At 38.2% G+C, this 16,836-nt stretch overlaps 1 protein-coding gene across 4 annotated transcripts in view; it reads left to right on the top strand.

Annotated features, from left to right (window-relative positions):
• The window catches only part of ATRNL1 (attractin like 1), a 433,970-nt gene that overhangs the window by 341,002 nt on the left and 76,132 nt on the right, over positions 1 to 16,836 (top strand). Inside the window, exon 28 of one of the 4 annotated variants that reach the window (XM_041461316.1) lies at positions 7,255 to 9,072. The exons of the other annotated variants lie outside the window; for them this stretch is intronic. Within the exon in view, the coding sequence (XP_041317250.1) occupies positions 7,255 to 7,314 (60 nt within the window). The 3' untranslated portion in view covers positions 7,315 to 9,072. Of the gene's footprint in view, positions 1 to 7,254; positions 9,073 to 16,836 lie in introns of those variants that run through there. 4 annotated transcript variants of the gene reach the window in all.

Here is a 16,836-nt window from a genome sequence, read left to right as displayed (position 1 = left end):
GGATGTGATAAATCAGTTTAGATACCGAAGAACTTGATTGGGATACTCAATTTTACTATAATAGCCTAATCTAAAATACTCAGTCCTTTTCAGCTCCTCTATACTCTTTCAAAATTGCTCCTAACAAGGACAATCTCTAAAAATGGGGCATTTGAGACAAGTTAATGGTGCTATAGCTACTCAGGATAACCATTACCTAAGAGTAGCATTCCCTGCCTAAGCACAAGGCTGGATTCAGTGAATAGTATCAAAGGTGTTCTCTAGCAACTTGGAGAGGCTTGAAAAGAAAGAGATATTTACCATTTGAGATGTGCAGTTAGACAAAACCACAGGTTTAAAATAGCCCACAATTTCAATGTAGAAAGAAATGCAAAGTGAAAGAGAGGTTAACCTAGTTTACAAGTTCTCTTCCGCTTAGATTGTGCTTCAAGTTAAACTCCAGGAATTGGGACTTATCTTATTGGGACTTAATTTCACTTTCAACATCATATCTTTGATATTTTTATCAATGCTTATTCCACTTAAGTTTGTTCAAAGACAATCTCATTACACTGATTTCCTCACCTTCTCTCAAAAATTTTCATGCAATTAAATGCTTGCCTTTAAGTTACCAAGTGTGATGGTATAGTGCTGCATTGAAATATGTATCCTGCATAACTTACCTTGCTGTGGAAGTTTGACTTGACTTATTGATAAGTTAAATTTAAGTGCTCAGCCTGACCATTAGCAATTTCTCTGTAATTTCGTGAAAAGTTAAAATAACATGAGGAGAGGACACAGAATCAGGCTTTTTAGTATGTCAAGGGAAATGGAAGTGCTGAAAATAAGATTTCTCTACTAAACTGGGAAGAAAAAATGAAAATACTTTTAATTCAGTCCATTTCTGTTCTTTGTCAACAATCTAATCACTTCAATATTTAACTGTTGTTCTTTTTGGAAAGAACTGCTGTTCTTTTTGGAAAGGAAGGGCAATGTATCTGAGTATGGATGGATAGAGGTAAACTAGCTGGGTTTTGTTGGGGTTTTTGCTTGGTTTTGCTTTTTGCTATTGTTTTTAAAGAACACCACTGCCGCCCCTGCCAAGACCCCGGACTTTCTGGCCTTGAGAAACTTGAGCAATCAAATGCTGCTGCTCAGATCACCCAACCCAACTGCAGCCTGCCAAGGAGAAGGCACGTCCCTGAGATGTTCTTTGGCACAATTTTGCCCATCTTCACCTGTTGCCAAGTCTCAATTCCGCTTTGGGAGAGGAAGCAGCAGTATTGGAATATCTTTGCAAGTCTCTTTCATCCTGGCAAAGAGACACAGTTGACTCCATTAGTGATAAACATTAGAACACTGTGTGCCTTTTACTTCAGAAGCTTTTGGCCTTCAAGGTTGCATATTTATTCCTAATCAATTAAGAAAAATTAAAATAACCATGAAAAGCCATATATATTGCATGCAGAGATGATATCATAAGTTATTGTGTCTTTTATTTACTAGACTGTTTGGAGTATATGTACAAAGACACAATACTTACTGTCATTTTTCATTCACTGATAAATTAGTCTTTGAAAATAAAGCAACTGGGGGAAAGCAACTTGATGGACAGGGAAGAATCCAGCTAAAAGTGACTTCCCTTGGGAAAAAAAAATTATTTACTGCTAACAAAGACTTTTTTTTTTTTTTGGTTCTTTTTCTTAATTGTGACTCAAGTTTTGTGATGCACAGCATCACAAATGGCAAATCTACTTCCTGAGATGTTGGCACTGGGAGCAATCAGACTGGTGACTGGGAGAAGGCATGGAATAAAAATAACATTGAGAGCAGTAGATTATCTTAATAAAAGCATATGCAGTCATAAGGAAAGTTAGGTTTTCTGCTTTGAATTAAATTAGTGCTTGCAAGGTTACTGACCCCCTACTAAGTGAAAATGTTCTGCCTTCTGTCTGATGTCCCCATTCCTGAGCAGACCTGCCACTGCAGGATGAAAGGATAGGTGGGTACCTTAAAGTTTGCAACACCTTACTTAGTTCTATCACCTTATTTTATTTTATGTTCTTGTATTTGAGCCAGACATGAATCTGACTCCAAATTTTCACCTTATTTAAATGAGGAATGGTTTCCTCCCACTCCAAGAGTGCTATATAAGCACAAACATTTTCAAGCAATAACTCTCAAAGTACAGAACTACTTTCTTCCTCATGTTGTGTTATCTGACCTTTCATTGGCATGCCAGTTTAATTAATGGTGCATAATTGCATCCCACTGCTGACAAAAAGCTGCAATGTTGTTTGCTTTTGTTAGTCAGGACCAATTATCTGTAAAGTCACCCTTTTGAATTTTCTACAATCAATCATCACTAGTGTATGTAAAAAATAAGAAAGCTATTTCATCAAAAGGTGGATTTCTGTCGCCCCACAGTTGTGTACATAAATACAGCAGTGTCCTTTCTGTCATCTTTTTTTTACCTCAAGTAAGTGATGACTGACAAGGACTCACTGGAATAGGGTGTTGAGTCTTCCTAGAGAAACTGTTCTCTCTAAATTTGAAATTTGAAACTACCACTGGGTGAGTTTCTTCTTTTAATTAAGGTATTTCTCAATGGAAAAAAAATGTGTTGTGTTGCTACGAGAACTTGAAATTTAGAAGGGACCCCCTGAAGGTCCCAGCTTCTCTCTGGGCCACAGAACTGCTGTGACTTTTTGTCTCTCTCTGCATATATCCACTCTCATTTTTTGATGGAAACCTAAATTTCTTCTGGATGTCAGGATTTATTTTTAAAATAATACACATCAAACCTTTTTACTAAGAAATAATGAGCACTTTCTAGTCTCAGACTCTAGTGTAGTCTTGATGCAAGATAAGGAAAAAGTATTTCTTCTATCACATAGTTTACTTGTAAACTGTTATTCTTAACAGATCATTTTGACTTACTGAACTGGTTTCATTTGCATTCAAATTTAAAAAAAACCCCAGAATTTTATTGAGGTGGGTAGATAATTGTAACTGTAATATTGTTGAGGTCATTACTAGCTGTACGTGTGTATAAGATTTGGCAGCTTTTTCCCTTTAAAAACAGCATTTCTCTTTGTTCGTTTCAGTGTCATCTGTTTAAAGATAAAGAGCTGAAAAGAAAAGGCTACAGATAAAGAAAAACTTGGACTTTAGAAAAGTTGAACATTGTTAGAAGTGGATGATGTGTCAGAAGTGGTCTTTTAAAAATAAGTCTGTATCTGTATTTTGTGCTGGGCAAAATACAGAATGCCTCAAAGTACAGCTGCAGAAATGTTAGATCTTAATGAAAGTGTTGGAAAGACTTCTACAGTCACTGCCAGTCAGTCTGTGACCTGCTCAGATTCTAAGCAGAGCAACGATCACAATTGATCATCCCTCCTTGAAATGAATACAGTAAATTCAGGCGTGGGATGTGATCTAGTGAGGGAATGTGGTACTTTTGTTCCTCTCAAATAAAAGTGAGCAATATAATCTGACTGCAAGTAAGATCTATGCCTTTCAGCAGAAAAACACATCAAAGCTTTTTATGGCTAGTGCAGTTAATTGGACTATTCTAAAAATCTGTATATCAGTCAACAGGCGAGTCTGTCCTTTAGCAACATAATACGTGGTGAAAAGTGTAAGTTGGGGTATTTGATCCTCTGTAAAACATTTGTAGGCTCCTTAACTACTGAAAAAAAAACTTAATGGAAGTTCATCTAAGCAGCAGAGCACTGGAGTGTTTAAATTACCCATCACATGGGAGCGGTAAGAGGACTCCCATTATCAGCCTGCTTGCAAAACTGCTTGCATGTTTTCCTTCACTTCCTCTTCCTACACTTTTCTGACACTTGGGTGCATGTTGCATGTGCCCTTGTGAGCCATGAGGAGAGGGCAGAAGGGTGTCTGGCAGCTCAGTAGCACAAGCTGTGCAAAAGAGGTTGCTCTGTGGTGCTGTGACATCTTGTGAAAGAGTTATCAAAGCCTCTGCTGCTCTTAACCAAACATGACAATAGGCAAATGTCCCAATGCTGGAGTCAAAGCAGGGCCTTAGAGCAGGTCAATTATTTCAATTATCTGGAATTCATGATGAAAAACAGCAGCAGCCTTCAGGAAATATGCGAGAGTCTGGCAACTGCTTGATCAGTTATGACAGTCGCTGCCAAATATCACATCCCGTCAGGTTTTTGCAAAGGGAGAGCTTGGAGCAGGTGGAATATTTTAGTTACCTCTGCTCCATCACAGCACAGTTCTCAGGAGATCCAACAGGCCACCAAATGCTCAGGTATGACATCACTGGCAAAAATCACATGGCAATAAGCAATCACAGGGTAGGCAGAGGGGGAGTGCACGGAGCAGATGGATTGCTTCAATTATTTGGGCCCCTTGATGAATAAGAACTTCAACTGCCATCAGCAGATCCTGTGGCAGGCAGGTAATAACTGCACTGCTATGACATAATTTAAAAATCTGGTGTGGTTTAAGCATTTCAGCAGCTGTAAAGCTCAGATTTGTCTTAGCACTGGCTTGACCCACAGCCACCTCCAGTGCTGAAGGGGGAACACTGAGAAAATTGTTTGTGAGTGCTTCCAAGTACTTCATGGCATTTCACCATTTCTTTTTACACTGCAGAGAGAACACAGACCCAGCACCAAGCTTGTTGTTGGCACCTCTCGATTTTGCTGTTTTTCAGAAGTCAGCTGGGGAAAACTAACGACTATTTAATGTCAGTGCCAGGACAGAAACCAACAGCTTAGATCTGGTTATGAATAAATTTAGGAAGGCCTTAGCATCCAAAAAATTATCCTTACTTGTATGTTGTACTAGGTTCAAGATCTGTTAGACCTCAAATTTGTTGTGAAAAAATTATTTAAAAGCATGCTTTCTTGTTTTGCCTTCAGTCTTCCTTCAGCCTGTTGCTAACACAGTCTACTTTAATTGCTCTTTTTAAATGTATTTTGCTGTTAAAACAAGCTTATGATTTTTGCTATTACAGTAAGGTACATGGTACCCTATATCACTATCCCCTTTCAGCTAGAAGTTTTTATTGACTCTGGTACACAGAAATCTAGCTTACACATTAAAAGCTAAACAACAAAGAACACTAAAGAATTAATAAACTTTAAAAACCAAATCCCATTTGAGTTTTATCAGATCTAAAATCTGAAACCTGTTTTGGTTGAGCCTTGAAGGCAGAATAGAGTCAATAGGAAGCTTCTGTTTGAGCTAATATGACTTGTTAATATCTTTCAAAAAGTTAATGTTATAAAAGATTTGATTTCTAAACCCTTCAGTGCCTTTAAATTCACCTCAGCACCTTTTTCCTCCCCATCATTTTGCTTTAACATAATGAGGGGTATTGATTACATTCCATCCAAAGAAAAAGTAATCATCATAAATATCCTTTATCTGACCTATTTCCCATTGCAGGGGAAACGGCTTCTAATTTGAGATCAAGAAATTACTTTTGATAGGAACAAATATCACAAACTGATGCTGAATTTTGTACTTTTTCTCAATTTCCTACTGATTTGAAATATGTAAAGTACCAAACACTTGTCACTGCTGGTCATTCCCATCCAAAATTGTCTAGAATTTACTGAGATAACTTTCCTGCCTGCTTTTACATCTTTAGTGTAATAAGTGGCATTTTCGTGGCATTCAAGTGGTCATTTCTTGAGATCAGATTTCCTTTTTTTTTTTCCTTCCTTTAATATTGTGGCCAAACACTGTTAACTGAGAATAGTTCAAAATCAGGTATAGATTTAAGCTCTACTGTTCAGATCAGGTTTATGTCTGCCCCTGTGAGTCAGAATGCTAATAGTTACACAGCTGCCTTGAAAATTGAAGACTTTAAAATATTAGGGTTGAATTATACTTTTTCTCACTTGTGATTCACTTAGCTAAGGCAGGAGCATGTTTCATGCTTTTCTTCTAACCATCAAAACTTGAAATTTGCTTTGGTGTGAGTTTTTTTTTTTAATGGAAGTCTTTTAGAAGCTACAGATACAGTAGTAATAAAATTAATTATTTCAAGTCTTGTAAAAAATGGTGAAAACTGACAGCATTGCTTGTAAGGAAAAGTTTTTCTGATGTTTTGTTTTGTTTATTTTTCTTAAAATGCTGAAGATTTACTCTCCTCTAGTTAGGTCTTTTCATGCTGTTAGAACAAGGCACAATTGTCCCTTTATTCTAGAGACAGTTTGTGACCATGTCTGGCAGGGTGGTGCAATAGCAGAACATCCAAAAAAGAAGAAACTAAACTGAAGTTACAATGGCTTTAGGTGAAAGATGGATGGGAAGAGAAGTGAAGAATAAAAAATAATAAAGCAAACAACTGGAGGTGATTGTGGGGAATTAGGTTGAAAAGGGTCAGGAGATCCCAAATGGCAGAGAGACTCTGGAGACCAAAACAGAGTTGTGAGTGATGCTGAGAGGAAAGCCAAAACTAAAATGTTATAGGGTCTCATGGAATTGAAACAAGGAATAGCAGGGACGGGCTACCTGAAGAGAAAAACAACAGAAGGAAGGAAGGAAGAGGTGAATAGATGACTCTGGGAAAATATTTTAAAAAAAGGACAGAAAGGATTGGAAAACACATGTATATATAGATATATATAAGGAAGGAATTTGGAGAAAATGTAAGTGAACTAGATGATGTGGAATAACAGTGGACAGGTGAAAGAATGATATTTGTTTGAAACCAAGATCAGCTTGCACCTTTTTTATTTTAGACAATCACAAGGTCCAATTGCAGGTTTTTGCTTTGTGTTCTATGGCATTATCATGCCCCATTAAATAACTGGCTTGTTTCCTCCCAGAGGGAACTTTGCTTCTCCCTACTCCAGTAAAGCAGTTTAAGTGGATACAGAACTTCCTCATATTCTAGAGTTCTGTATTCAAAGTACTTTGTACTTGTGTAATATACTGATAGGATCTTATGTCACAATTCTTATCCCCTTAGAAATATTGTCCCAGGAAAGTTAACAGGTAGTATTTTTAAACAGCTGTCAGCACAGGGGAAAATATTGTGTTTATATGTGTGGTTTTCCAGAAAGCCTATTTCACCTTGGGAACACTTAGCTAGAGAGCTGACCAAAACTAAACCTCCAAAAACCATAGAAAAATGTTTCAATGTGCTATGGTTTTAATTGAAATACCTCTGCATCCATTTTTCACCTTGGACACAATGCTCTCATACAGTGGTCCTAGAGATAAAGCCGTTGAAGATTGTATTTGAAGGAATGAAGATAGTTTTTATTGGTGTTCTTTTAGGATCGGCCACAAGGACTGAATAATGCTCCCAAAGAAATACGTTTGGATGAAGATGACTGAACATGCAGATCCAAAGGCCTTTTAGGATACGGTGAACCTTTGGCCTTGGATGAAGAATGTTCTTGGATGAAAGAACTCCAGCTGAAAGACTTTGTCTTTGCCTTTTGCCTTGCAAAGATATGAAAGACAGAAAGGAAGCAAAGATTTGCAGCTGAATTCTTGCAGGGTGCAGTTAAGTGGCTGACACTGGCACGCAGCCAGCCTCCCTCAGTACTGTGGAATGTCACGTGCTTGAACCCCTTACCTGTCTCCTGGGGCTCCCCAAAAGCCTCACACACATTTTTATGGGTTTTTTTGCTTTCTGTTTGTAAGTTATATTAGTAAATTTTAATTACATAGTTTCTGCAATGATAGCACTTGTGGGGTTTCTGTATGTCATGTGTAGCTCTAAAATGCAGAAAATATTTATGCTTGGTTGATCAGATTATACCATGCTTGTACCTGAAACTGAACAGGCAGTTAACTAATAATCTTAGCTTTTCTTCATGGCTAATGACTTGCCTAAGTTTAAAATGGCAAGAGTTCAGTACCTCAGTCAATGAGCTGACATTCACAGTGTGGTCAGCCACGGCTGCCTGGGCATTCAAACAGATTTCTTCATTGAACCTCTGTGTTAAGTCAATTGGAGGATAGCTTTGTACATTTCCTGACTAAATATTCAATACTTGAAACTTGATTATACATTTAATTATTTCACCTCTTGAAGTGTCCTTATTTTCACTTTATAACAAATTGCAGCTCTGTTAGACCAGTTATGTTTAATATCTGAGAATGACTTGAACCACAGTGTTTGCTAAGGTTGACCTTCAAAGTGTGTCTGTATAAAGACACGTTGCCTAACCACGTTGGTTACCTAAGTAATTCTGCTAATGTGTAAAAAAAACCAAAAACATTACTGCATACAGAAAAATACTGTACCAAAGTTAAAGAGCTCACTTTACCTTTGTCTTTCCTTGGATCAGTCCACGTGGAGAGAGGTTTAGTGATTTTCACTGTCCTGGGTAGTTATGTAATTCTCCTGTTGTCATATCAAACCCCACATCACAGTGCCTTTTGTGCCATCTGCGCTTGCTTAGTAGGTCTGCAAGAATTTACAGTATCTCTGTTCTAAATGTATTTAAAAGCCCATGTATTGTGGGCTTGTGTAACCACAGTTATCAAAAGACAGACCTGAACAGAAACTCTTTCATCAAAAAGTGCACCCCCCTCCAGGGTAGCTTAGGTGAGCCTAGACTTCCCAGATCAGGACACCTTAATTCTCCTGAATATGCTCTGCTGTTTTTAGCCAAGGAGACTTTTCTATATGGTGATATGGACAACTGCCTCTTAACAGCCCTTAGCTTTTTACTTGAAGTACTGGGAGACAACAGCCTGTCTTCAACTTGTGGCTTTGCTTGCTTTTCTCCTTGTATTTCCCTGTGTCTTTTCCTCTCTCCCTCTTATCTGACCTTATCTGTTCATACAAATTGTGCATGGCTACTGGAAATGCCAGTCACTGCAGCTTTTCTTTGCTGAGTTGAATAATACAAAATAGTTCCTGCTGAGATACATGTGTGTGTGTTTGTGTGTGCAAATTGTTAACATAAGCTGCTACCAACTTGTAAAAATGCATTGAGACTACTGGAATGTGTGTAGACATAAAGAAAGCAAAAACATGAGATATCTAGGTGCTGGACAGTTAAACTGCATTGTTGATCATTGGTTATTAATGTACTGATGCTGTTTTCTTACTGACCAAATAAAAGAAACCCTTACCAATGCTTTGTTATTGAGTAATGTGTGTGTGGCAAAGAGGACCAGGGTATTTCTCAAACAGGAGACAAAATACCAGGATATATGTCTGGCTTGACCAAAGCTATGTGATTTTACAGTGATCATGCCCAAAACCAAGTCAGTCATGGATTAACTTGAAATATCTGTGTGAACTTAAGTTCTCCTCTCCACTGGCCACCATTAAAATTGTGCAGCATTTCTGATTTTGAAGATTTCATCCATGTCAGATAAGGGTTTTGTGTGCCTTTGCAGCTTTTCCTGAGACTGGGTCTTCTTCCTCTGTTTCTGGGCCATCAGGGGAGTATTTGCTCTTTTTACAGAGTTATTTTCTGTGTGGTTGTAGTGAACGTTTTGCTGAAGATATGAAGTGGAGGAGTTTGCTGGTCAGGTATGTGGCTTTCAGTCCAGCTTAGCACTTTGTTCCTCTGATGCTGGAGCTACCATGCCCTATTAAAGATATGTTTCTGCTCCCAAGAGGTGAATAATAGTCAGAGTTAGACCACAAGATGTTTCCTTTTTCACTTGTTTTCCAGATATTCCTCATATCCACCTTTTTTCACCTTGTTTTAAGCATCAGTAGTACTGTTGTATTGGCAAAATGGTGTTGTGTGTTTACCTCCTTGGTCACTCGTGTAGCTTCATCTCACTTGGATGGAAATTCCCATGCTTATTTACTACTGCTCTACATAATCAAGAGTACTGTAAATCCATGATATAATTCTGAAAGAAGATTAGAAGGAGAATTGCTAGATAATCTTGCATGTGAGGATTTCCCCTTGTATTTCCTGTTTGGTGGATGTGCTCAGAAGTTCTTTACTTCAATCAGCTCTGGCAGGTCTATCTTCACACAGAAGTTGGGTTTCTTTTTGTCAGGGGAAGTGGGTATGCAAAGAGTCTCCCTTTTGACTTCCTTTAAATCTGAACTTCTGTGCTTGACTCATGGTTAGGAGATGATGCAAGATTGCAAGATGAGATTCATTTTTTCTCTAAAAACATTGAGCCAACCTTTAACAAATTTATATGGGGGCTTTCTTTTTGCTCCTGTTTTCTTCTGTTTGCTTTTGTTTCTCAAAGAAAAGTGCAAGGGGTGACTTATCTACTCCACACAGAGTAGATGCTTAGTATTGAGGATTCATTTATCATGAAGACAAAACATAACAAGATCCTGAGGCTGAGCCTGAAAGTCAGAGAATTTGATCAGGAAAGATGATGCACATTTTCAGAAGCCAAAGTATTTTATTATTGGAATGCATCATTCAGGGAATATGATAGATTTTCCATTAGTGGAAGTCTTTGATCAAAACTGCATCTCTTTCTAAAAGAGGAGCTGCCTCAAGAGCAAGCAGCTGAGCTTGATGCAGAAATTATTGAATGAGGGAGATTTGCCCTTTTCTTTATGCAGGATGAGTCAGATATGGGTGCCATAATACCACAAGTAGTAGTAGTTATTGTATAAAAGATTAGAGTTTTTCTACAGAGGTGGCACTTGGAAAAAATTGTTAAAATAGAGCCTAAAGCAACCTGCCTCTCTGCTGCTGGCATCAGAGGATGTGTATGACAAATGGCAAAGTTAATTTTAAAGGTAACCTTGTGTGCATGTGATCTCAGTAATGTCTGATGAAGCAGACGGATGCTTTCATGAAGGCCAAAGACTTGGAAAAGAATTTGCTACAGCTTTTGTCTTCACAGGTCAGAACTATGTGTTCACAGGGTGATGTTACTGTGGAATTTCTTCTTTGGTGGCTGAAACAGTTACTCAGAAAGACTTGGGGTCTCTAGGTCATTTTCAGGCTGAAGGGTTTAACTGTAATTGTCAGGATAGGGACACAGCTATCGTGACAATGTCTGTGTTGTGAGTATGACACAGTCCCTTACTTGGTGCTGGGGCACTGCAGTTGCCAGTGGTCAGAAGTGCAGCAAGAGAAAAAATCCTGGCAGACTGGAAATTAGGGCACCAACCTCTTCTGGCAAGCAGAGAGTAAGAGATTTTGCTTCTGGAACTATTTTTTTTAAGGGAGGCTTCTTTGGGGTTTTTCTTTTGTTTCAGTATTTGGTGTGGAGGAAGTTGCTCCCCAGGCTTGGGCCATGCTTTTTCTGAAGTGACAGCTGAGACCTACAGCTGTGGCACCCATGCTCCAAGAAAAGGCTAAAATGCCTGGGATTCAGCTGGATGTGTTCACTGCATTCCCACTAAGTAGAACTCTGGTATCACATGATGCTTGTTGCAGGGTTTAGTCACAGCATCATCTCCACCACTGCTGAATTATAAACATGTTATAGCCCTGGACCTTGCATGAGCTTAATGCTGGACAGAACAACTCCCTTTGGCAATTATGGTTTTAAATTAGGCAAATTACAGAATTGATCTTGCAAACTGAGATGTCTTTGTGTACAATCACAGCCTTTCCATTGTAGCATCTTATTCTTCATAGCTCTTTTTACTGGACATAGTTAATGAGAATCTTTCTACAATCTACAGAGCCTGCTTCATAAATTAGGCTATTTTCAAATTGTTTTTTTTACAGTCATCTTACAGTCATACAATTTCCAGTTGTTTTCCACAATTTCAGCAATTTCAGAGATGGTCTAGAGGTGTTTTTTCTGCTCTGGGTAGTAATTATTTTTCATTCCTGGAGGTATGTAGTGGTCACTGAACCCCCAGATCTTACTTATCTGACTTTTTTTTTTTTCTTCTCTTCTTTGTGTTTGTGTGTCTGACCTGTGCAGACACAAATGAAACTGGAATGTTTTGCAATAATCTTTTGTCTTTCTGGAACAGAAAGCCTTTTTAGGCTTCAGAGATGAAATTAGTATGTTATAGGCCTTTCACTTAACCCTCTCCCATGATTTTGACTGCATTTAATTCATATCTTTGGGTTGGTCTTTGAAGCAGTGCTGTTACTCACCCTGCATCTCGTTAGCTTCACTTTTCCAGCATCAGTTTTTTGAGAAGAGATATCAGAGAAATCACCAGGTTATAACTTTGTTTAATAATCTCTTGTCCTACTAGATCTCTTTTCCTTCCTGGGGAAGTTAGAACCTGCTTTTACAGTGTGTATTTTTATTGTGGAAGTCTGTTACTGTAAATGTGGTTACATTGTGAACTTTTACTGGTAAATGTCCAATACTCCTCCTTCTGAGGGGAGCAGCCACTACGCTTTATGAGCTGCTATTGCTACGTGATGTGGGAGGAAGGGGAGAGAGGGAAAGAGCAAGAAGATCTGCAGGGGATAATCTTCCTTTGGGATTGAGGGAAAAATTTTCCTTCATCTCATTAACAGGTGTGTTTTGAGAGCCTGAGAGAGGCAATTTGCTCCTGGAGAGTTTCTGCAGGAAAAGCATGACCTGTGAAAGGCTCTTAACACCAGGACCAAACACGGCAGCTCTGCCAGTCTCGTTGTCGCTTTCTTTTATTGTCCCACGTGGTCCTGACGTGTCACAGCCAGCTTTGAAGGCAAATCCTTTTTGGGTGTATGAGACCAGGCTGCAGTTCTGGAATTGGTCTGTAATTCTTCTCTTTTGTGTGTTGAGCTTGGTAACAAACCACGCTCCCTCCTTGTTATTTAAATGTCACATTTTGACACTTCTCCTTTGTATGAACTTTCGTATTCTGTTGCTCTTCAACAATGCTTCAGAAATCTTTAAGCTCCCTTCCAAGCCCTTAACATTGCATGAGAAGTTCTTAGCTATGGTAAAATAGATATGTGCTTCAGAGCCTTAGAGCTGACTTTGTCTTGCTCCTTCCTAGCAAGAAGGGTTAAGTGTAGCATTTAAAAGACAGAAGTCAAACTTGAATATTGTGGGGTTTTTTTCCCCAGGTACAGTTAAGTGTTGAGTGTTACAGTTCAGTGTTACCTGGAAACTTTGCTTGGGGCCATGGAGGGCACTATGAAGTTATTATGAAAATTTGGGGAAAGCATATGTCCACATAAATTCTATCCCAACTTTTGGAAGTCTTTTACCCAATTTTCAGGAATTGCTATAGCAATTTAAGCATTACTTTTGAATTTTCTGAGGTGAGATGCCAGAGGAAGACTTGTGTTATTTTATGTCTTAACTTAGTTCTTGCATAGCAGGATTTTTATAGATGTGAATATGAAAACAAGATGTGAAGTGCTTTAATGACCATGACTTAGCAGATGTTGTTTTTCTCCCCTCAAGAAAGCCACCTTCGAAATTTGTTGTTCAGACTGAAATGCAAACATTTTTGTGATCCTTTTTTTCCCCCCATTTTTCTCTTTCATCCCTTCACCCTTGGGTAAAAACTTCCCCCAAGATTTCATTGCCTTCTCACAAGAATGTTTACTTTGAGAAAGTATCCACAAGAAGAGAGGCTAGAAGTGGTAGTCAAGAGATTGGCTTCATTTTGTACCAAGTCATACACAATTTAGTTTTCAGATAACACAAGAAAAACTGCCAACAAGCCCAAAATGCAATATAAGTTGTCAAAAAGCTGACACTCTAAATACCAGAAAATATTAACATCTATTGTCAAGAAAAATACAAAGTATGAATCACTCCATCTCCGTGACACATTTCAAAACTGCTACACACAGCACAAACTATAGTGTTTGATGCTATCAGGGATAATAGTACTTGAGAGTTCCTCCCTGAGCACCCAGCCTTGCTACTAAAATGGTTCAATTGTCTTGGTTTACACTCTAGAGCTGCAGAAAAAAATTACAAAGATTTTCTGAGGTCATCTTTGCTAAAAATGAAAGCTGATAAAGAATCATTGTTAATAACTTCAATCAAAGGGGGGATAGTTTCATTTTTTTGGTATTACATTATTTTTGTAAAACAAAAGACATATCTACATTTAAAATTTTGAATAATTTTCTTGGTACCTTGCAGAATATTTCTAACCTGATGTGCCGTTTTTTATCAGTTCAGTTATATCCTGCACAATTTAATTTTAATTCCTATTTTAATTCCTTCTGTTGTCAAGTTCCTGATATCAGGAATGATTCCTGTGCTCAGCAGCCATGTCAGTCCCAAACAGAGGAGTCAGAAATATGTCAAGGAAGGCTAAAATATAAAAAAGCTTGCCTGTCTGAAAAGCTTATGAGGAATTGTCCTCCTTTAGCAAAGCCACCACCTTTGATTTTTCTTGCATTGCCCCGAGCTGGGCGTCTGCTGTGCTTTGAGCAGGGGCAGAAACAGCTTCAGGGAGAACTGGAGGAGAGGAAAGTCCTTCTCTAAGTGGCCCCTTGCAGTCAGCACCTTCTTTCTGTTCCAGGGAGAGCAGTGAGAGATGAGTATCCAGAGTGGTTCCTCCTGTATATTCTGGAACAGTTCTATTTGGCAATATTGAAGGGGAAAAAAAAAAATCAGTTGTAAAGATCTGTGTGGGGAAACCACTGTTATCTCCAGAGAACACTGTTCAAAAGAAAAATAAGTACAACACTGGAAGATTTTAAATTATATAGGGGGGTGGTGGGAGGAGATTTGTTTTATTTTCTTGAACTCTGTCAGGCTCAGTGCTGTGACCATTTCCCTGGGATTTAACTCGTTAAAAAAATCCTCATGTTGGTGGGTGGTTGGTGGTTTTTTACATGGTGTTTGTGGTTAGGTTTTGGGAGATTTTTTAGGATATTTTTGATGGAGTTTTTGTGTTTTGGTTTTTTTCAGGGGGGATGTGTTATTTGGCTTGTTTTGTTAAAGGAAAAAAAAAATCACAATTCATTTTGCCTCTGGGGAAATTCAGACATAGTAGTAGGGAAAGTACTGTATTTATTCTATTTATTATTCGTATAGAAGAAAGAAATGTAATTTCTGCTTTTAGTGCTGACTTCTTCCCTAACTGCAGGTGTACAGTTCCTGCCTCTGTAATGAAAAGTTAGACAGAAGAATCTCTGGGAAGGGTGGTCGCAAAATCCCTGTGGTTACTGAATGTTGAAATGCAAGAGGGAGGAGAACATCATAAGGCCTGTTATAAATATATTATCCTACCTGAAAATAAGACAAATTAATTGTAAATCAAAAGAGAGAACATAGATCCTTGCCTAGGTTGCCTGGCATACAGAATGTGCCTTTGAGGATGGAAAGGTCATTGTAAAAGCACTTTCAAAACAGAAGGGCATGGTTACTCTGTCTCTGGTGTTAACTCCACTATTAAAAAAACACAAACAAAAAAGTTCTTTTAAATTATGTTCTGTTTAGGTTGTTTTCATTATTACAATGTCCCAATTGACTCCAGCTGTTCATTAAGGAATGCAAATAGTGTGCAACTTGTTGTTTGTTCTTTTGACCCTGCACATATAAAGCCTCTGAAAAAGGATGGCAAAGAACTGATTCTTTTCAGTTTTGCATTTTCACCAACAGGATTGCATCCCTTTCATCCAGTCCCTGATGCCTGTACAGAATTCTAGGAGTCAAGGGACCTCCAAGGGCCATTAGAGACAGAATTACAAAGAGCCCAGCTGAGTGTGCAATTACTACAAAGCCTTTTTTCTTAAACTGGTTAACTTGAAGACATTTGGTGTGGGTATAATTAAAGTAGAATGGGAGGCAATGCAATTATTTTTTCCTGGTTTTGGAAAGAGAGGTCTGATGAGAGATTGCTTTTGTCCAGTAAGATCTACTTTAGTTCCTTTCTTTAGTGAAAGAGCAGAGGATGGTGCTACAATTAAATCCAAAGACATTAAAAGGGCAAATCCCACCTTTTTTTCTTAAAGGAGGAAAAATGCATATTGGATATGATGGTGCAATACAGTAGAATAATTTGCAAAGACAATTAATGTAAGTACTGCTGTTGGAGAGAGGTGAATGATGGAGGTTGAAAATTATGGTTGAGAATATGCAATCTGGAGCAAGGCAGTGCTGAAAGAACATTAAAGTGGCCTGTTGATATGGCCTGATTTCTACCATGACTTTATGTTATTTCTGTAACTTCTTTTTGGCAGAAAGCAGGATTGTGCAAAGTGATGATGATACAAGCAGCATGTTGGATGATATAGCCTGAAAATGAATACACTAAGAAATCTTTAAATCAAATGCAGTTGTGTCCAGGAGGAAACAGTTTGCATCAGAAGTGTTCTGTAGCTTGCTGCACAGGCTTGGCAGCCCACACTCCCTCTGCTCTGTGTTATCTCATTAACATTATTATTTGGGAGCCAGAGTCAAACACTTATATTGGGTAATAGTTATGACTACTTGACACAATGTCAGTAAAATGCATTTTTTTTAATGTAATTAGAATTTTGACAGGAAAGAGAGGAAGAGGCAGAAAATGAGAAATTAGTTATTTCCTGTACCTCTGTCATTGCACACATTAAGCTTCACTGGTGCATTTTGCATGATCTCATGGCAGCCCCTTCACAGCAGCCTGATCACTGTCAGATTTAAAGACAGGATGAACCAAACAAGGGATGATGAGTTAGAAATGTTGCTGATTAGACCTTTTAGATTTTCTAAATCACAAGAGGTCTGAGACAGAATACTGTAATTCTGATCTTGCTGGGGATCTGGGTTTGTTAAAATAGAAATTTTAAATAAAACTTTCCTAAATTTTCAGGTACAAATTTGCACTCATTAGCCTGGACTCTTTGTGGAATAACAGTGAAACTTTATTATCCAAGGGAAATGAGTGGAAGTTAATTCTTATACAGGTTTGGGATCATAATAAAATAAAGTTTGTGTTGTCATGGGTTTTTCCTTCCTCTTTCAGAAAAAAAGAGGTTATTTTCTCCTTTACAAGAAAGATTCATTATTAAAGTCTTTAATATGGAGCTCAGATTTCAGAGGTCA

The sequence above is a fragment of the Pyrgilauda ruficollis genome, unplaced genomic scaffold, assembly GCF_017590135.1.
Source record: "Pyrgilauda ruficollis isolate IOZ18807 unplaced genomic scaffold, ASM1759013v1 scaffold15, whole genome shotgun sequence".
Lineage (NCBI taxonomy): Eukaryota > Metazoa > Chordata > Aves > Passeriformes > Passeridae > Pyrgilauda > Pyrgilauda ruficollis.
The sequence above is the reverse complement of the archived record's forward strand: the minus strand, read 5'-3'. Positions and strand labels throughout refer to the sequence as shown.